The 21,075-nt window shown below is 39.6% G+C and overlaps 1 protein-coding gene across 1 annotated transcript; it reads right to left on the bottom strand.

Moving 5' to 3' along the window:
- Nucleotides 1–5,614: 5,614 nt before the first annotated feature.
- On the bottom strand, nt 5,615–20,992 carry LOC126375641 (RNA cytidine acetyltransferase). The gene is made up of 19 exons (XM_050022669.1): nt 20,794–20,992; nt 20,561–20,655; nt 20,034–20,193; nt 19,009–19,145; nt 17,622–17,784; nt 16,764–16,906; nt 16,094–16,370; nt 15,387–15,525; nt 13,925–14,001; nt 12,949–13,176; nt 12,577–12,722; nt 11,833–11,980; nt 11,416–11,558; nt 10,157–10,294; nt 9,129–9,325; nt 8,189–8,358; nt 7,100–7,351; nt 6,562–6,701; nt 5,615–5,743 (listed from the first exon to the last, which is right to left on the bottom strand). The coding sequence occupies exons 1-19, from the start codon at nt 20,899–20,901 to the stop codon at nt 5,638–5,640; spliced, it is 2,967 nt and encodes a 988-aa protein (XP_049878626.1). The 5' UTR covers nt 20,902–20,992; the 3' UTR covers nt 5,615–5,637.
- Nucleotides 20,993–21,075: the final 83 nt, after the last annotated feature.

Here is a 21,075-nt window from a genome sequence, read left to right as displayed (position 1 = left end):
CTGAATCCATAACAACACAACACCAGATAGACATTTTATATCAATTATAGATATTTGTGTAATCATTTAATCAATAATGCTAGTTAATGTCGTTATATTCGAATCGACGCTCTGTACAGAAATATTCGTCGAATACAGACTCGCGGGAGTAGCAATTAGGATGAATGTTGACATATAACTTTGTCAAACGGATCCTTATAATATTTGACATAACTTTTTTTTTAACAAATACGCCTATTTTGTACTCCGTAAAATATAAGATGCTCAATTTAACAGCTGTCAGAATAATACATATTCCTGAGATTACATTTTTGTCACGTTGTAAAATAGATCACTCTAACGGATCTAATTATAAATGGGTGGATGATTTTTTTAAACGGTTTCATGTACATTGAGAGGTATAAGAAGTTGCATTTATACATAAAAATGATTGTAATGTTTCTGTACGGAGCGTTGGTCGCTGCAAGCTCGCGTATTAAAATGCTGGCGCACGATTCGGGACCTACACGGTTGAATATAGATGTTACAAGTCAACAGAGTGTATGGTATGTATGTTAAAGAAAGACTATTTGATGCCTAAAATATCTTGGATGTATGTATACACTTTGGCAAATTATGAATAACAGTGTTTCGTATGAGGCAAACATTGGTGCCTATTCAGGCGGGCGGACACAAATCTAATTTTAGTTTGACAGCTTCAATTATAGTGTCGTCCTTCACTTACTATACGTGCAAGAAAGAGATGTAGCTAGTTTTAGTTCTGTCAAATTAAGTTTTAAGTAGGTGGTTGCCCGAATAGACACCTTTTTTGGTTTTTTTTACGAATCTGTCATGTAAGCTGAAATATATCCTAAATAGGTGTCAAATATACGTCAAGTATTGAGTTAAAAATGTTAACTCAATGTTTAGGGTAACGGTGAGTTAGGAGAGTTTTTGCGAGGGTCGATATCTCTGTTAACTTGTAGGTTTTCTGTCAAAGTTTTGGATCAGGTCTCACGAATCGTGTTAGGCAGTAACGCTGCGCGCTTTTGTATACGAATAGATTAAATATTACACAGCAATACATAGGTGTTGATTCCTGTACGATCACGATCATTAATATGTATACACTTTGGTACCATGTCACATTAACTTTTTTGACAATTTGAACTGTAAGTCTCACTAAATGTCAAATATATAATAGTGCGACAGAGTCCTAAATTGGGTACATTATATTGCTCATGACTGTACACACCATCTAATTTAATTTTAAGTCATACCTGTCATTTTCTTCCGCCGAAAAGGCAAGGGACGGGTAATCGCCAGGCATAAAATTTATGGAACACACGTCAATTTTAGGCAGATATTTAAAAAAAACCCTCCTATTCGCTAATAACCCGACAGACTTAAGTTGACAGCCTTGCCTATTTTAGTCGCCCGGGTTATTCATTCATTTTAAAATTAACAGTTGCCAATCATCCGTCCCTTTTCGGCGGATTAGAAAATGACAGGTATAACTTAAAATAAATTTAGGAGGTGTCTGCAGGAATCGGGGCCATTACAAGTACATACGATATACGATCGCATCAGTCATTATCGCGAGGAAACCCACATACCCGAGAAATGCGTTTTGGAGGTATGTAACCTAACCAGTATTGGGCTGGTTTCCTCTTCGCGAGTTGGAAAGCCAGACAGTTTGTCAAATCAGGTTAGGTAAGCGGATGTGAAAAACGGAATAACGCTAGGGAGATAATGATTCGATCGCGTCAGTTTGAATTTTGGATAATATTCGAAATCGAACTATTTGTTGAAAAAACATTAAGGCGAAAATTTATTAACGAAATTCAAACTAATCGGTGCTATGGGTCAATGAATGCAATACATAGTTCCATGCAAACTGAACCAATGCACACTCGGTAACAATACAACAGTAGTATTTAATTAAGGATGTATCTATATTCTAAACGTCGAACGCAATTCACATTCTAAATGAAATCGCTTAAAAACAATTCATGTCATTATTAATTAATTAGTACTAGCTAACGTAAATGCATATTAATATTTTTGCAGTTTTTTAAAGTACGGGCATTGCTTGCGGTCACAATATGTCCTCGGTGTACGTTCTCAATGTTTTATCTTTAGGCGTAGTAGGTAACAGCTAGTGCGATTTCATCATGTATAGAGGTGGTCATACAACTTGGAGGGATTTGAATTCGTTTATTTTAGAGTTAAATAAAGTTCAAAATGGAAATTTAAATTGTGCCTTAGTGAGAAGTTCAGCCTCCGATTTGGTTTGGACGCAAACTGTCGAGGAGACGCGTGCTATGACGCGTTACATTCTATTCATGTGTTTCTAATCACTATTCACTACCGTCGCACTGTACAGTACACTATGCACCTTACGTATAGATAAATAAAGCGTTTAACTGAGAACCCCTTCTGAGTTAATAGTTGAACTTTGCAATAATGTTTAAACAATATTTTGTTTTATTGGATGTTGTAACTGATTATTGATTATATTTACAATTATATAATATACGTAGAGCGGTTATATATATGTCGTAGCAATAATTTAAGTGTGGCAATAAGGTATAGTGCATTTGCTTTTGTGTATTTGGTAAAATCTATTGAATATCGAACGATGTAGAGTACGCCTGGTTAGCTATTGCTGTACACAGCTTCTCACAATGTACGTACACTAAGTTCAAATTCTTGACGTTTTAAAGTATATATTTTATAATACGCAAGTGGGAGTAAGTAGATTACTACATAGGATTTATCTTTCTCACTCACTCTTGTTTTACGCCATCAACTTGCAAACTGCTCATATTTCCGATGCCTACTTCCTCTGTGTTAATTAGGTAATGTTATGTTACGAAATGCTTTTTATGACGTATATAATAGGGTAGATTCAAACGAAGATGTTTGCCATCAAAAATTAGACGAAGCCCGTTTGTTTTCACTACTTGCGTCATAAAAGGTAATTCTCTCCGCTGACTTTAAGTATACGTTTTTGAACAATTGTTTTCCGTTAGCGAGAGGACAAAACAAATTATTAGCATATTAAGATGAAGTGCCAAGAGACGTGAATCCTTTCTAAAGTGCAATTCCTTCTCAATTACTGTACCTTCGTATGTATTACGTATTTATATGTATCGCTCGCTTAGCCAAACTTTACTATTGGATACTTTTAACAACATTATAAAATACAATTTGTTTTCTACTACTTAAACACTTGACAAGTTATCGTAGACTGTTTAACACAGGTTATGTAATTTGTTAAGGTTTTTCTTAGCAACGAATAAATAGATCAATTTTAATTATACTAAGTAAATTTTATTGGTTTTTTATTACAGATTTGTTTTATGTCTTGTTATAAATTAAAAGTAAAACATTTTTAGCGTAATTGTTAAAAGTATCCTGTACCCAGTGAGAAATAGTGTATAAACTAAACTTGCATAATGTTTAACTAATGGTAATAACAAGCTAATGTTAATGATATTCTAAATTATGTTTCGTAGTGGATGTTTTATTCTCGATATAATAGCGTTAAACGGGTGGTTCGTGTGGCAGTAGACGGATTATGTAAGATAAATATGTTGTTGCAGTTTGCCTGTCGAAGAAAACGCGTTTCACATGTATTATGTACCAGAAAATAATTGTAACGAATGGAAGAAAGTCGTAACAAAGTTGCCATAGCATGTTTCCTGCATATAGCACGCGACGCGATAAACGAGATAACTCTATCGGCCTGCGCATATGCGAGCAACATGCTATGTCTACTGCTCATCTATAATTTACAAGCTTCCGACGACAGAGTAATGTTGCGATAATGAATCACATCACAGCCTGTTCAAAAAGCTGCCAAAATCTTTGCAGGACGTCTACTCAAATAAAACTGGGCCTTTATAATACTTTTTCAAAATCATATTTTTAAAAGTAATATTTGGATGGCAGATATATAGTCTTGCTAATATAGACATAGTTGGCGAGGAGTAGGAGTAAATACTATACACATCTGCCTACCCTTTCGAGGATACAGGCGTGATGTTATGCTCGTTGGAATTTAGACACTTAGAAATCATTATCGGTGGAATGTTTGTACATTTAAGATCAGAAAATGTTACAGTCGAAGATATCTGCTTGGAATTCGTCTCTGTGTCCAATTTGAAAGGAAAATTGAGATAATGTTGCTATAGAACACAAATTAAAATCACGCGTCGGGTTGTAGAGCGAAAGTCTCATTGTTACAATTCATCTAAGAACGCAAACAATATTGCAATTTGACATTTGGGCAATATCAAATAGCAATATTGCTTTTTAGATGAATTGTTCCAATGTGACCTTTTTAACCGCCTGGCAGCATTTTATCGCCGCGTCAGTAAACGACAGGTTTATTGCAACAAAGTGAGAATTAAACAATTTCACATGCGACTAGCTAAAACTAAATGAAATTGTAGCTCCATCTACCGCATGGGAATTGTTTGGTCAACGTCGGGCCTTCGCTGTAACTAGGTGGAGAAAAGTACTTCTTTTATAACGAGTAGCGCGTGTTTAAACTAAGGGACAAACAAATTATAGTATAAAATTGTTTACCAGACGCCCGCAGGCGTTAGACGAAAATATTATTTTTCTTAGATCACATTATATTGTAATGAAATGGTAAAGTATAGAAGTATGCGTTGTATGGGGCCTGCGGAGCCCGCCGCGAGCGCGGTCGGGTTTAAAAAAAAGAATATTTTTTTACGAGCGCCGCGGCTGGCGCGCTGCAGACGCCATAACTCCTCATATTTGTTATGTTTAAGAGGAAATATCTATTGTCTATTCCAAGGGTTGAATAACTACCAACACTTTTTATATTACAATAATTATAGAAATTATTATTGAATTTGTCGTCTCTTTTCTGGTCCCTTAACAGTTAAAGCACTGGCAATACCGATAGACCCACTATCGGCCTCCGTGGTCTAATGGTTAGAGCGTTGCTCTCGATCTGGAGGTTCCGGGTTTAATTCCCGGTGGCGACATATCACAAAAATACTTTATGGTCCCTAGTTTGGTTAGGACATTACTGGCTGATCACCAGATTGTCCGAAAGTAAGATGACCCGTGCTTCGGAAGGCACGTTAAGCCGTTGGTCCCGGTTACTACTTACTGATGTAAGTTAGTAGTCGTTACATGAGCCATGTCAGGAGCCTTTGGCGGCTCAATAGTAAGCCTGACACCAGGGTTGATGAGGCTGGTACTCCAGCTCACAACCCACACGATAGAAGACTTTGTGACCCCTAGTTTATTTAGATGTCTAATCACTTGATTGTCCGAAAGTAAAATTCGTGCTTCAGAGGGTACGTTGAGCAGTCGGTCCCGGCTATTATTTACTTAAGTAAGTATGTATTCGTTACATGACCCATTTCAGGGGCCTTTGGCGGTTCAATAGTAACCTTGATACCAGGGTTGATGATAGACCTTACAGCCCACACGATAGAAGAAGACTGTAAAAACTATAAAGTGGTCCCCATTTGTCCAGCCAAGCATTGAATCAAACAAGTCACCTGGAGTAAATCTAACATATACCTCACATATAAAAACATCTTTCAACGTTACCTCTTTCTTATACGAAATGAAAACCCGCTGTATATTGAACCATGTATATTCTAACAACTAGGATTGATTTCTCTGATGTTTCTTCTTCTTCTTTTTGTTTTTGGAGTGAGACTCGATGAGGTCGTCGATTTCCTTGCTGTCATCGCCAAGTCTCTTCTCACCGCTGGAAAATGAAGAATATTGATTATTTACCTTTTGTGGCCGAGATTTCCAGACAAAAAATGAGGTAACGGCCTCCGTGGTCCAGTGGTTTGAGACCCGGTGGGGAAACATCACAAAAATCACTTTGTGATCCCTAGTTTGGTTAGGACATCACAGGCTGATCACCTGATTGTCCGAAAGTAAGATGATCCGTGTTTCAGAAGGCACGTTACGCTGTTGGTCCCGGTTACTACTTACTGATATAAGTAAGTAGTCGTTACATGAACCATGTCAGGGGCCTTTGGCGGTTCGATAGTAACCCTGACACCAGGGTTGGTGGAGTTGGTAATCCACCTCACAACCCACACGATAGAAGAAGAATGAGGTTTGGGTTTTATAAGGACATTGGACTTACAGCTCTAAGGGTATGTCGTAAAATCCATCTGCACGGGACTTGAACCCGCAGCTCTTGTCAAGCCGGGACGAGCGTGTTAACCACTACACCACCGGGTCCTTATCCTGTCCATGCGAACGATCTAAGATAACACGTTAAGCCGTTGGTTCTGGCTATTAGCCGCAAAAACACCTCCACCAACCCGCTGTGGAGCAGCCGGGTAGAGTATGCTCCATACTCCCTCCGGTTGATTGAGGGGAGGCCTGTGTCCAGCAGTGGAGCGTATATGGGCTGTTTATGTTTATTGATAGACTAGCGATAGGCAATACTAAGTACGTAGTACTTACGTGAATCGTGTCAGAAGCCTTTGGTCTTGATAACCATGTCACCAAGGTTGATGAGGTTGGTCATCCACCTCACAACGCTTAGAAGACTAATATACTGACCTCTTGACGGAGACTAGGTGTTTCTGCTTCGAGGCGGTGAGCGCCTGGTTCCAGTCGAGGTCGCTGCCCTTGATACGGTACTGGGCCAGGTCCTCGCCCATCAGTTTGGATAGCTCCTTGCGTTGCTTGCGTTCCAACTCCTGGAAATATCAGACGTGGTAAAGTAAGGGGAGCAACCATCTGCAGAAGGCACTTTAAAGAAAATAACATTGATTTGGAGGATTTGATCACCATCAAGAAAGTAATGTAAGTCTGACTAGTTATATACGTGTAATTAATTTTCTTTATAATGTTATGTGTAAAATAAACTATTGAATAAAGTAAGATGAGCCTATACTTAGCACTGCTACTATTGTTTCCATAGAAATTAACGTCGTAAGGCCCAGATTTCCAGATACAAAGTTAAACAATTGGATTTGGATTTAAAAGGACATTCGGTCTTACGACTTGAAATCAAAGAACATTCATACATTCCATCAAATCATTTATTCAACCTCAACCTGCATACTACAACCACACATATAAAACCGAACATTACCTTAGCTGCTTTAGACAATTCTTCTTGCAGACTCTGCTTTACTTTGCCATCGGTCGCTTCGGTCGCTTCCGAAGTCATGTCATTGATGCCTATTTCCTTCGCCACCGTGTCTTCTAACACCGCGTTCAAAGTAGCGTTAATCTTTTTGCAAGCTTCGTAGAATTTGGCCAGAACCTGTGAGCCAGGGAGTCCTAACTCTGTCGCGATATCATCTACATCCTTCATTTGGAAGCCCATCGCTATGAATATGACCTGGAATGGAAAACAAATAATTACTTTCGTTTTTTTTGACGTGACTTATTGTAGATTTGCCGCAGATGGCATTAACTACTTGGCCGGACAAATGGGGAGCGCTGAGGGCTCTCACCCGGTTAATTAATCACGTGTATCCAGTTGTGTTGTAGGGAAAAGAGGCAAATATAGCAGAGTTTTTGAGGACAGAAGAGGCAAGATGATTGGACACTTAAGACACGATAGAGAAAAAGGGGACCAAGGAAAGCTTACATGGAACAAATTAAAGAGAAGGCAAACGTCGTGTCTTATAAGGAAGTCAAAAAATTGGTCTTTGATAGATAAGAATGGAGAATGCTACACTGACGAGAGCGTGGCTCTTTAATTCATGATGATGGTTCGGCTGTTTGTCAATAGGATATACTATAACCCTTACTGGAGCATCGCGGTGGTGGAGTTAAGAGCACTGATTCCAGTGCACACCACCTAATTTTATTTTTAGTTATACCTGTCATTTTCATATCCGCCGAAAAGGAAAGGGAGGGGTAATCGACAGGCGTAGATTTTTTTTTGGAACACACGCCAATTTACGCAGAAATTTAATAACACCCTCACAATTTTTTATATTACCCAATAACCAGACTGAATTAATTTGACAGCACACGTCAAACGGGTTGCAAATCAGCGAGATGCCTATTTCATTCGCCTGGGTTATTCATTCATTCACTCATTCGTTTTAAAATTGATAGTTGCCGGCGGATAAGAAAATGGCGGGTATAAAAAAGTTAAAATTAGTTTAAAATTAGTTGTAATCGGGCTATTAAGAATCAAAATTAAAAAAAAACAAGTATGAGTTACCTGTTGCACAGCATCCAGCTTGGCAGTGGTGCGTGCATGGAAGATGAGCGTCGCTAGCGGGGTGAGCAGGTCGGTGATGAGGCGGTAGTCCGCTTGCTGGCGGCAGTACGCCTCCACGCGGCCGAGATCGTGGCCAGAGAGGTGTTGAGAGATCAGCTCCTTTGACAACACTGGTAGAGAGAAACAAACATGGTTTAGGATACCACAAACATTAAACACAGTTGGCTCGACCATTATAGACGGCGATACGGCTCACCACCTATCACATTGTTCAGAAAGCTCGGTGAGGCGTGGGTACTTAGTTCGTCTTGTCTCCCACTTTGAGGTCGCTGGTTCGAATCCAGCACAGGCCTAAACCAATGATTGTCGAATTTGTTTTCGAATTCATGTTTAGATCATAAATGATTATCACGATGAAGGTAAACATCGTGAGGAAACCCACATTAATTCCGAGCAATGCATTTTCGGAGGCATGTGACCTAACCTGTATTGGGCTAGTTTTCCTATCGCGGGTTGGAAGGTCAGACAGGCAGTCGCTTCTGTAAAATGCCGGACCTGTCAAATCTTCAGGTTAGGTAAGCGGACCCTGTGAAAAACGGCGCTGTGGGAGATGATGCCGCGCGCGACAACCGAACCAATAGTGTCCTATATAGATAGATAGATAGAATCTTTGTTTAGGTTTAAGACGTTACATAAACTTCACCTGATTGTCCGAAAGTAAGACAATCCGTGCTTCGGAAGGCACGTTAAGCCGTTGGTCCCGGTTAATACTTACTGGTGTAAGTATGTAGTCGTTATATGAGTCACGTCAGGGGCCTTTGGCGGCTCAATAGTAACCCTGACACTAGGGTTGATGGGGTTGGTACTCCACCTCACAACCCACACGTTAGAAGAAGACGATAAACTTCACAAGGTAACTAACTTCATAAGGTAGATATACCTGGTTTATCTATCTGCACGTTGTCATTGACTAGTGTAGCTAACGCCAACGGGGCGGGCAGAGAGCGCAGTGTTCTCGCCAACAGACGCGACAGACGGCGGCGGAAGTCCGCGCTGTAGTCGCGCAGCCACGAACATTCGTGCAACGCACGTAACATTATGCACGAATGCTCGCCTGTGAGGTCGTTTGCTTTTTGGCTGGAAAGAAAAGTAACAATGTAAAGCTCGCCATCTCCTTATCCCATTCTTAGGAGGTTACGGCATTTTTTACAAAATATAACACACAAAGTAACAAGTTAAAGCCAATTGGGTCGTGTACAAGGTTCAAGATAAATTACGAAATTCTGATTTTACTAAATAAATGGCCCCGATTCCTGCAGACACCGCCTAATTTTATTTTAAGTTATATCCGTCATTTTCATATCCGTCGAAAAGGAAAGGGACGGATGATTCACAGCTCTTAATTTTAGGAAGAATGAGTAAATGAATGAATAACTCGGGCGAATCAAAAGGTACGTCGCTGGTATGCAATCCGTTTGACGTGCTGTCTACTTAACTGTGTCGGGTTATTGACGGATGTAAAATTTTTAGACGGTTGGTTTAGATTTGTGCTTAAAATTGACGTGTGTTCCATAAATTTTATGCTTGTCGATTACCCGTCCCTTTTTCGGCGGATAAGAAAATGACAGATATAACTTAAAATAAAATTAGATGGTATTTACAGGAATTAGCACCAATATATATCTAAAACTAACATATTTATTTTTTTCTATTTAACTTATTTATGAATTTCAATCAAGGATAACTTAATAATAATAGTTTTTCTATGGCGTAATAGTGTGCTTTTTGTACAAATTCTATACTAATTTCGTGTTTTGACGTTTAGTAAAAAGTAACTGATTTGACTAGTTGGAAACTAACCAAAATTCTCTTCGTTTCCTTTCTTCGTGCGTTCGTGTTTTGTTTTTCTTCGTTTTCGTTTCATTTGTATTTGCGCCAATTTTGGCAAATCATTAGAGGTTATCTTACCTGAGATATACTGGAACGTATTTCTGTGACTTCCAGAACTTAAGCAAGTCTTGAGTGAGGCCGAAGCTGGTGCCTAGATAGTCCAAGTTTTCCGCCCGCACCTCCGTTAGGCGCTTCAGAAGGGTTGGAGGTTTCGATCTGTGGAGAAAATTGGCTATCAGTGGTAGACAGGTTAACTGGACGAGATTCATCATCAGAATCAACCCGCATCATCTCTCTGCTGGGTATAAGCCTCCTTCATCTTGCAACTTTTCCGGTCCTGCGCTAACCTCATCCACAACTTTCCCGCTGTTGCCACGTTGTCACGGACGCGCATGTTTTTAAGTTTCACTTCATTTAGAATGTCATATGTCAATGTCAAAGATTTTAAAATGTAACGAAGCAATTAGACAAATAAAAGAAAAACGGATAGAAGAACCGGTAAAAAACCGGACCTGTCAAATCTTCAGGTTAGGTAAACGGACCCTGTGAAATGCTAGAGAGATAATAATGAATATATGTCGCTAAAAACTGTCAATAAAATATCAAGATGGAGTGAAACGACAAAACGGTTTATGGGTATATAGTACGTCTGTACTCTTAAATGGCCGCAAAAGGGAGTAAAAGGGAGAGCGCACGGACTGCATCTCGCTCGCACTGAAGCGTTAGGCGGCACACAATAAAAATGAGATTTTTGTATGGAGTGTCCAAATTTATTTATTTATTTATACAGGGCATCACAAAGAAAACATCGTAAAGAAAATTGAGTTGATATCAAGTGGAATTTTACGTCGCAAACGTATGGAACGGAAAATAATTTAAAAAAACACTAACATTTTCGTGAATTTTCCGACTTGTTATCAATTCAGAATAATGACCTGAATCATCCCCCTCAGTATTTGTTACGATGTCACTAACACCCTATCTACTTGTATGTACGTGCACAGGGTGTAAGTGACATCGTACGTAACAAATACTAAGGGGGATGATTTAGCTCATTATTTTGAGTTAATATCAAGTTAATATTAATATCAAATTCCACTAGATATTAACTCAGAATCATGGTCTGAATCATCCCCCTCAGTATTCGTTACATTCTGTATAATTTTATAACAATATCTGCACAGGTATACCCAATGCGACATTGTAACATAAATGCGATTAAATATGTTATAAAACATAGTAAAGATAACAACCATTCTGTGAATTTCGGCACCGAACATGAAAATAAGTCGACTTCGTAGTTACGTTCCGCTGTATCCTTAATATTTCAATCTTACCTAGGCACTATAGTCTCGGTTTGTAGCGAGTTAGATCGCGTTTCTTGCGCATCTTCGTCGTCAGACGGCGACTCGTCCAGGCAGGGAATGTCTCCACTGTAGTATGACGCTAGTTGCTGTAACGCGCGCTTGCCGTACCCCATCTGTTTCGACAACGTATAATTAAAAAAAGAATGATCAAAATCGGTTCAGAAACGACGAAGTTATCCGCGAACAAACAAAAAAAATAAAAAATATACGGTCGAATTGAGAACCTCCTCCTTTTTTGAAGTCAGTAAAAATTACGAATTAACTTGTCTTGTCTACTTGACATTTGTAACAATAAAATATGAAATATGTCGGATGTGGTAGTTTATCATTTTGCTTCTCTTTAATGATCTGGTGAACTTATTTTATGCTATGCAAGACAATACATACCCTCTGATAAGAAGGATGCGTGGCTATCCGAACGACCCTGGCTCCAGATAGTTTGGGGAAGTCCTTGTCTCCGAATTGCTCGCAAATGTTCCACGGGATCAGGTCGCCCGCCGCCTTGCGACCGCGGCCTAGCGCGTCGCGGACTGATCTGGGAACGAAGATGAATGTTATGAACAGCCGCAGTCGTCTAGTGGTTAGAGCATTGGGCTCACAATCTGGAGATTCTGGTTTGATTTACTTTGCGAAACTGATCTTTGTTTGCCAAGGACTTGAATCACATTGTCCCAAAGTAAGAAGATTCCGTGCTTCGGAGACAGGTTAAGGAATTCGTCCCGGCTATTAGCCGTAAAAGTAGGTACAGCGTGGTGGAGTATACTCCATACTTCCTCGAGGAGAGGCCTGTGCCCAGCAGTTTTTATCATACACATCGGTGCAAGCAAGAAGCAAGGTAATGACATTTTATCGCGAACGAAATAAACAGTGCAATCGCCCCATAGTCCTTAGCGGCCTACAGCCCCAGACTAAAGACCCAGAGGGGGTAAAGTTGGCGACAAATACGTATAGGTGCGGGGCGGAGAATTACCGTTCTATCTAGTATAGTCTACAAGATCCCACTGCTGGGCAAATGCCTCCCCGTCCTCTTTACATTTTTCGCGCCCTGAGCGGTGGACACGGATCGTCACGCGTTGGGTGCCTCATGACAGGTGCAGTCGTCGTGATAGACCGCAGAAGTAAACGACTTACTTGTCAGAGATGTCGCCTTCGAGACAAGTCTGCAGCACGCACAACACCTCAGGCATGGCGGTGGAGTTGGGTGGAGTGGGAGCCAGTAGCACGAACAGGCAGTGCGCAGGCGCGTCCGCTAGCAGTTGCAAGTCGTTCGGGCTGTTCTGTTGGGTTACAAACGTTATACAGGGTGTTATTGACATCGTAACGAAAACTTTGGAGATGATTCAGGCTAAGATTCTGAGTTGATATCAAGTGGAATTTTCTGTCGCAAAAGTATGGAACTGGTTTATATTCACAATCGGATCCAGTAGGGTAGGTTAAGTCTGAATTGTAATTTGACGGGCGCCCGTTGCTTTTCGAATAAAACAATTTTGTATATGTACTGACCTTGTAATGACTAGCCACATATATAGAAACCAGCCGATGCAAAAACGCCTCAGCAGCCTTATGGTAGCAGAACAGGGCGTCTCTGTTGACTCTGTAAAGCTCGCAGGAGGCCGGGGGCGGAGCACCCACGCCCACCGACGGGGGCGGCGCCTCCAGACACAGCAGGGAGTTGAGCCATGCTTCTACGGGGTCTCCGGAGCGGTAGCGGATGGGCTCTTCTAGTTTTATCTGTTAGGTGAAGATAATTAGATATGGGACAACCCTGTTACACAGACTAAGAGCACAGTTCGGACATTCCATACAAAAATCTCGTTTTTGCCATGTGCCGCCTCGCGTAAGTATAAGCGAGATAGATAAGACAATACGAGCGCTCTCTTACTCCTTAGTGGCTTACCGTCCATTAGAATAAAGCGAGACCCAGCGCGGGGGTGAGGTAAATTTAGCTTTGCATCAATACGAATTGGTGCGGGCGGAGTGTCCGCTCTATACGTAGTCTCTCTAGCATTATTCTGTTTTTCACAAGGTCCGCGTACCTAATCTGAAGATTTGACAGGTCCTGTTTTTTTATAGAAACGACTGCCTGTCTGACCTTCCAAATTATTAAACTCTTTATGACAAAAAAAACAAAAATAGGTATTAAATGCAGACTTATCTCTTAAAGAGATCTCTTCCAGCCAACCCCGCATGGTGTGAGAGTTCCAACTCGCGAAGGAAAAACCAGCCCAATACAGGTTAGGTCACATACCTCCGAGGTCTAGGCAAACATGAATTCGAAAAAAAAATTCGTCAATCATTGGTTTAGGTCGGTGCTGGATTCGAACCTACGACCTCAAAGGGAGATACAAGCGTTCTACTAAATGGGCTACCAGGACTCTCTCCGTCCACCCGTTCCCGTGTTCGTGTCCGTTCTATACGTAGTATTATTGTTTATTCTTTGACAGGTAGTAAAGATATTATAAGGCTCCAAAGAACTAACCTGCGGCGGTGCTTTGTGTTCAGTTTGCAACTGCGCGAAAAGCTTTAAGCTTAAAGCGCGACCCGTGCCTTCGTAACCTAAACAAAAATACAGAAATGAAATATCTAAGGAAAGTGGATGCAACAGGGTAGATAACTGGGTCAAAGATAAATTATAAAATGCTAACCAAGAAATAGAAGTCAAGACTAAGATGTTTAAAAATCAACTACATTTTTCGTTTTCACTTATTTTCGAATTTCGAATTCTAATTGGCTACTTGACAGTTTTCGGGTAAGTATTTTAAAAAAGCTTTATAATAGAAAAAAAAAAGCAAATTTCAAATTTCGCGCGAACGCGGTAGGTCACGTGACAATTTGCCCTGTGACGTCACATTTCAATAAACAAAAAAACTGTCAAGCTACGCGTCACTTCAAGTGACTTGAAACCTGAGAGATAGTTTTTGTTTATTTTGTGAAATGTGACGTCGTCGGCTCAATCATGGCCGCCCGTATTTCTGTCTTGCAATACATAGATTAAAATCGCTTTGACTTAGTGAAATATCCTCTTTCTCGTTGACAACGAGAAATATCTAATTGACAACATTTCAAATTTTTAAGCCGTGGTTTTTTTGTGCTATTTCGAAAGTACTTGTTTAAATAGAAGACACGTATTTTTTTCTTTTCAAGATTTTTCCACCAGAAGTTACAAAAAATATTGAAAATTGGATTTTGCCATTGATAGAATGAAGGCAGTATAATGTAATGTACCTTTGCATGCGTATTTAAAACAATAGCTGTTTGATATAGTCTGTGGTCTGTGGGGATGTCGAATGTCATTGTCATTCGTCTGTTTGTGATATTTTAGCATTTTAGGTTAAATTATTAAATTCCCGTTTCCCCATTACTTAATAAAAAAAAGAATGTGCAACCACGTAAATTAGACCCCAAACGAATTAACTCGAAAGTCCGCATAAACTTTCGAGTTATGAAGCGGCTTCTTGACACGAAGCGAAAATAGGCAGATATACTTTGTTCATTGAATACTCCAATATAATAACACTCGCGAATGTCTTCCGACTAACTTAATGCGATCATCAACCACAAAATACCACTTCGTATTAATTATTTAGATTATTCAATGAAGAAAGCAACTGTGTCCCGTTCCCGTTTCCCGCCAAAAAGCCCCTTGGTCACAAACAAGTCGCAAACAAAGTGTCATGTCATGTATGACATTTACTTTTTTTATAATTTTTATGTAAAGGTCTGAACTTATTCTGCCTTCCTCTTCTGACCTCGTGGATTTTTCAATATATTTCTATTATTACTGAATTAAAAAATTTGAAAAAATGTGTTTTGTGTAAATCATAGAAATATCTCGAAATGGTTTTCGATTTAAGGCACCTTAGTAAAAATGAAATGTTGTCAATTGTAACTGTTAGTTTGGTGCAATAAAGTATGTTTTGTATAAATAGTACAATAGTAACCTGAGACAGTGGAAGACAGGATGGCTAAAGGCGCCTTCTGCACGCAAGCGGAGACATGCGTCAGTGGTATGGCCGCCGCCTCGTCCACGAGCACCAAGTCCGCTGCTGCTAGTAACGAATGGTCATCCGGGGTGATGTACTGCATGAAAAGGACAAAACATTTTTTCCTTCCTTAACTTATAGAGGGCGCCACGTTGCATTTAGCGCGACGTCGCATAACCTATAGCCACCACAGATTCAAGACGCTTCTAATGATACCTCATTTGTTAAATTCTGTTGAGTGGTTTAGGATTTAGGAGGGAACATGTATGCATACACACATACAGTCATGAGAAATATAATGTACCCACTTTAGGACTCTGTCGCACTAACATATTTGACATTTAGTGAGACTTACAGTTCAATTTGTCAAAAAAGTTAATGTGACATGGTACCAAAGTGTATATAATTATATTAATGCTCGTGACCGTACATATATACAGGGTGTTAGTGACACCGTAACGAAAACTTTGAGGGATGATTCAGAACATGATTCCAAGTTGATATCAAGTGGAATTTTCCGTTACGATGTCACTAACACCCTGTATATACGTAGCGGTCAAACAGTTACCCCTCCTTTTTGATTCGTCGCAGTCGGATAATTAGATGGTCAGTACTGGAATCAGCACCATTGGGATACTGTTATAAATATATACATATAAACATACCTGAACAGTCTGTCTGGAGTTCCTAGCAATATTGACCCTCACAATCGCCTTCTTGAACTCCGGGTTCGTTGACCTGACGATGTTATAATCTATATGTTCCTGATACAGACAGGCATCCAAGCCTTTCAGGACGAACTCGAAGAGGGTTATTAAGTTCTCAGGGTGGGGGGATGTGACGTAGACATTGACGTAACCGAGGGCGATGGAGGCAGCGACGGCGAGGCCGAGGCAGGCTGACTTGCCTCGGCCTCGGGCTGCTGTGAGGCAGTGCGGAGGCCTGGAACAAAAGGTTTGTTTGGAGATATTGTTTGGTCGTAGGACAAAGGACTCCTACTTATTGCACATATATCATGGCCTGTACGAAGCACGGAATCATCTTACTTTTTCGGACAATCAGGTGATTCAAGCCTGAAAAGTCCTTACCAAACAAAGGACAGTCTCACAAAGTGATTTCGACAATGTCCCCATCGGGAATCGAACCCGGACCTCCAGATCGCGAGCCTAACGCTCTAACCACTAGACCACGGAGGCTGTCTGGAAGAATAAGGCCGCCGATTGTACCACTTCTGTCTCGTATGTCCTATGTATTTGTCCTAATTGTCATATTCTTTGAGCTGTAAAGTGTTTTGTATTGTATTGTAAATATAATTGGAATTAGTGTGATAGTTACCTGGACTGTTTGTCAGCGAGCGTGTTGATGAGTGCGACGAGTGCGGTGGCCTGGTCGTAAGTGCGACAGAGAGCCACCAGCGGGCCCGCGGGCGGCGAGTCCGACAGAGAAGACACTAGTTCTGTTAGCTTCGCGTTCACTTTCTATACGGAGAAAATATTAATATCGTTGAGAACCGTAATGGTGATAAAAATTAGAAGCTCAAATGTAGGCAGCACTGTTGAGTGTTCCTAAATTGGGATAGTTTTCCATACTGTCCAGCTAAATTTCGTGATAAATTGCTATAAAATGTGGAGCAACGTGGAGTGTATCCCGTCTGAAGGATGAGTTACGAAAAAGAATAGCCATCAGCTGGAAAAAAGCAGTTTTGATTGAAAAATTTTTTTTCTAAATTTTCTTCATTCTGATCTTTAGGGAATAAATGTGACACTATGATTTTGCAGTTAAATGGTGCGGAAAGGGTTAAAGTGTAAAAATATAACCAAAACACTGTTTACTCAAATAGTATGGGTAACTGTCAGAATTTAAGAACAGTTACAACAGTAGCGACACCTGATGGGAGAAATAGGCATTTTGTATCCTCATTTACATGCATTTTACGTCGTAGGTCAGGAACATTATAATATCCACTATTAAACAGGGGGGTTAAAATGGCCACATCGAAGCAATACATCTAAGAAAGCAATATTGAAATATGACATTTGCGGATATAAAAGTAAGTGCGCAATGCAAACAAACGTCAAATAGCAATATTGCTTTCTTAGATGAATTGATTCGATGCGGCCATTTTAACCCCCCCGAACTGTTGTCTTAAGTTCGATCTTATGTTGTCGACATTAGGTTGTACCAGTCAGTTACCTCGGGCACATTGTCCACCGGAGCTACTTGAGCAGTCTTGGAGGATATCGGCAGCACGGTAAGCGAGTCATCAAGCACCAGGCAGCGGGGGTTGTCTGCCAGCGACAGCAGGAATCTCTCGTTGAAACGGTTCACCACCGTGCCGTGCGCTTCTGTTTTGAATCTGTAACAGAAACGAATATGCTGAGCCATTTCCTTTTGCCCGTATTCGTAATATTCATAATTACCTAGTTCTTAAAGAAAAATATAAACTGTCTTTTTTTTTCATTTTTGTGCCCAAACATGCGATCGGTCGACTGACCATAAACAGTTTTGATGGTTTGGATTTAGTGGCGTGCAGGACAGGCATGAGGGGTCATTAGAAGGCTGCCTTCATTAAGGTGTTACTGTATATTATCCCTTTTGAGGCATCTCATATAGTGGTTGTCACTTATACTCCAGGCCAGTTTGTTTTGGTAATGAGTAATTCGATCTCTGTATAGCCTTGTGGTGGCAATTTCTTGCTTGCTTTCTTGCTTGAAATGTAAACTGTTACTGGCAATAAATTATTTTTCTATCGTGTGGGTTGTGAGGTGAATAACCAACCCCATCAACCCTGGTGTCAGTGTTATTATTGAGCCAATAAAATAAATAAATAAATTCATAAAAAAATATATATATTCTTATTCTTAATATAGTTCTTATCAAAAAGAAACGAAACAAATTCATTGGTACATCAAGTTAGGCAGGGAATTATTAGAATTGGGGGAAGTCCTCTAGCTATAACTGTACTGTTAACTGTTTATTAGACCAATATTCTGTGAATTTTGCTTATGACAAATCAGTGTTTTGTAGAAAGAAGATTGCAATTTATGAGAAGCATAACAAAATTAATTTTTCAGTGTTATCGGAAAGTGAGCGTCATGCCGCTTATGGTTTGCGCCGCGCTGACACTTAGTCAATCGATCACTCAGTTTCTCTTTTTTATACCTTATAAAACATAGGTGATTAGAGTAACATATGAGTCGTGGTAGGCTAGTTGATATAAGTTGGCTGGCCTTGTATGAAACTTCTATAGATTTAACAGTAGGGTTTCCCGCGAACGAAATCGCTGGTAACAGCTCATCATACGTACGTACGATGCCCACTGCTGGGCATAGGCCTCCCCCAAGGATCTCCACGACAATCGGTCCTGCGCTGCCCGCATCCAGCGGCTTCCCGCGACCTTCACCAGATCGTCGGTCCACCTTGTAGCGGGCCTACCCACTGAGCGTCACACGTGGTCGCCATTCTAGAACCTTTCCGCCCCATCGGCCATCGGTTCTCCTCGCTATGTGTCCTGCCCACTGCCACTTCAGCTTTGCAATTCTCCGAGCTATGTAACAGCTAGTAGAATATAAACACTAACCTGGCATGCACATCCATGGTGATGGAGTGGAGCTGTCTCAAAGAGTCCATGGTCTTCAGCAGGAAGATGATGAGACCTCCACCCTCGACGGTCTCTATGGTGCGTGCCATCAAATTGGGGGTGAGGGCTTCAAAGTCCTGGTATATAGAGAACAATAAGTTGATTAACTAATCACCATTGATTTGGGTGATATGTCTATGAGTTATCGAGGCAGACCACCAGCCCAGTGGTCAGATGACATTGTGAGGTATGCTGTATAGCAATGGATGAGACTTGCACAGGACCGGAAAGGATGGGGTGAAAGAGAGGAGGCCTATACCCAGCAGTGGGTGGACACAGGATGAGTAGATAGATAGAGATATGATAGATAGATAGATAGATATAGCCTTTATTATGAACTTATTGTAACAATTTTTTTTTTATTAGCTTATACTTAATATTTAAAAAAAGATGTGTTTAATTATGTTCTTCGTCCATTTGTCTTTTGACAAAGGCCTCCTCCAGCTCTTTCCACTTATCCCTGTCTCTCGCCAGCCTTCTCCACATAGATATAGATAGAGATATGTAAGTTCGTAAATAAATAAATAAATAATGATGAGTAGTTATCATTTTAAGATTTTATCTGAGGCCATAAAAGTAGCACTCCTTGTTATTTGTCATGAGGAAAGTTCATTATAATTAATTAGTTTAAATATTAACTTTTGTGTACTTGTATAGTGAATTGCATAATATGTACTGTAATGCTGTATAGTTTGTTGATGTAAATAAATAAATGTTTCAAAGTAAGAATCAAAAATTTATCATTTTAGGAAGACAAAGAGTTTTTTAACAACAAAATATAATATGAAACACAATAAAGGTGCAAATGTTGACTCCAGCAGATACAATTTTATTATAAGTTATACCTGTCATTTTCTTATCAGCCGAAAACGTAAAGGACAGGTAATCAACAGGCTAAATATGTATGAAACACATCAATTTTCAGTGGATATCTAATCCAATCTTTACATTAAGTCTGTTGTTACCTGTAGTACACACACTCCATACGTCTGTCCCAGCATTGCATGGCTCTCAGAGTAGTACCGGCCATGTATTGTTGTTGCTACTCTGAATGCATCAAACAGAGACTCTTCCGACACTTCCAGCTTGCCTGCTGCTATTTTCTTTGCTCTTTTACGTCCATGACTGTAATTAAAATGTTTCCCGTCAATAAATGTTTTTTTGTAGTACTATAACAAAATATCACCTTGTTCTGACAATAAAATAAAAATTATTTATGTTTTTATTAGGTTTTGTAAAAAAAATGTTTATTATATTTATTTTAAAGTTACTTAAACTTTATGAATATGATAGCATAATGTGGAAGTTCTAAAATCAAAATTATGAAAATTTTTGAATAGTGATGATTATGAGAAAAAGAAACATTTTATTTCAGCAAATATAGACGCAAAATTAACACATGCTGTTGCAAAACGAAAAAGACTTCGAGAAACAAAACATTACTTATACTGTAATAGAATATGTTATATTCTAAACTTATTATTTAACTTACTTGCTGATCGCTTCATCCTTATTCTTGTAGCACCACAGAACTGTTGGTCGCGCTTTTACAGTTGACTTTACTAGCATGTCATACAAAATCGGTACCTGTAAAAACATCATATAGTCATGTATTTATTATTTTATTACAATCATGATTATATTTATGTGTAAATTGGGAATGAAGCGACGCTAAGCAACTAGGAAACTAATAAAAAGATAAAGAAATAATAAAGTAACACTTACTTGGTCTCTACCTTTGTCGCCAACCAATAAAATCATAGTACGATGTCCCATTTTAACGCCATTCTCTATCATAACCCTAATACGGTTGTCTATTTTCTTTTTCACCATTTTATTGCTTTTTTATTAAACAAAAAGAAGAAAAACAAAGTTTCGTAGTTATTTAGAACTTTATAACCTCAAAATCAACACGCTGATTTGACAGTTGTTTTTTTCTATGAAGGAAAGCAAATGCTTTCCATTTGTACAGTCACTGTGTTACAGCTGCTATACACTGCACGACTA

The sequence above is a fragment of the Pectinophora gossypiella genome, chromosome 19 (genome assembly GCF_024362695.1).
Source record: "Pectinophora gossypiella chromosome 19, ilPecGoss1.1, whole genome shotgun sequence".
Taxonomy (NCBI): Eukaryota; Metazoa; Arthropoda; class Insecta; order Lepidoptera; family Gelechiidae; genus Pectinophora; species Pectinophora gossypiella.
The sequence above is the reverse complement of the archived record's forward strand: the minus strand, read 5'-3'. Positions and strand labels throughout refer to the sequence as shown.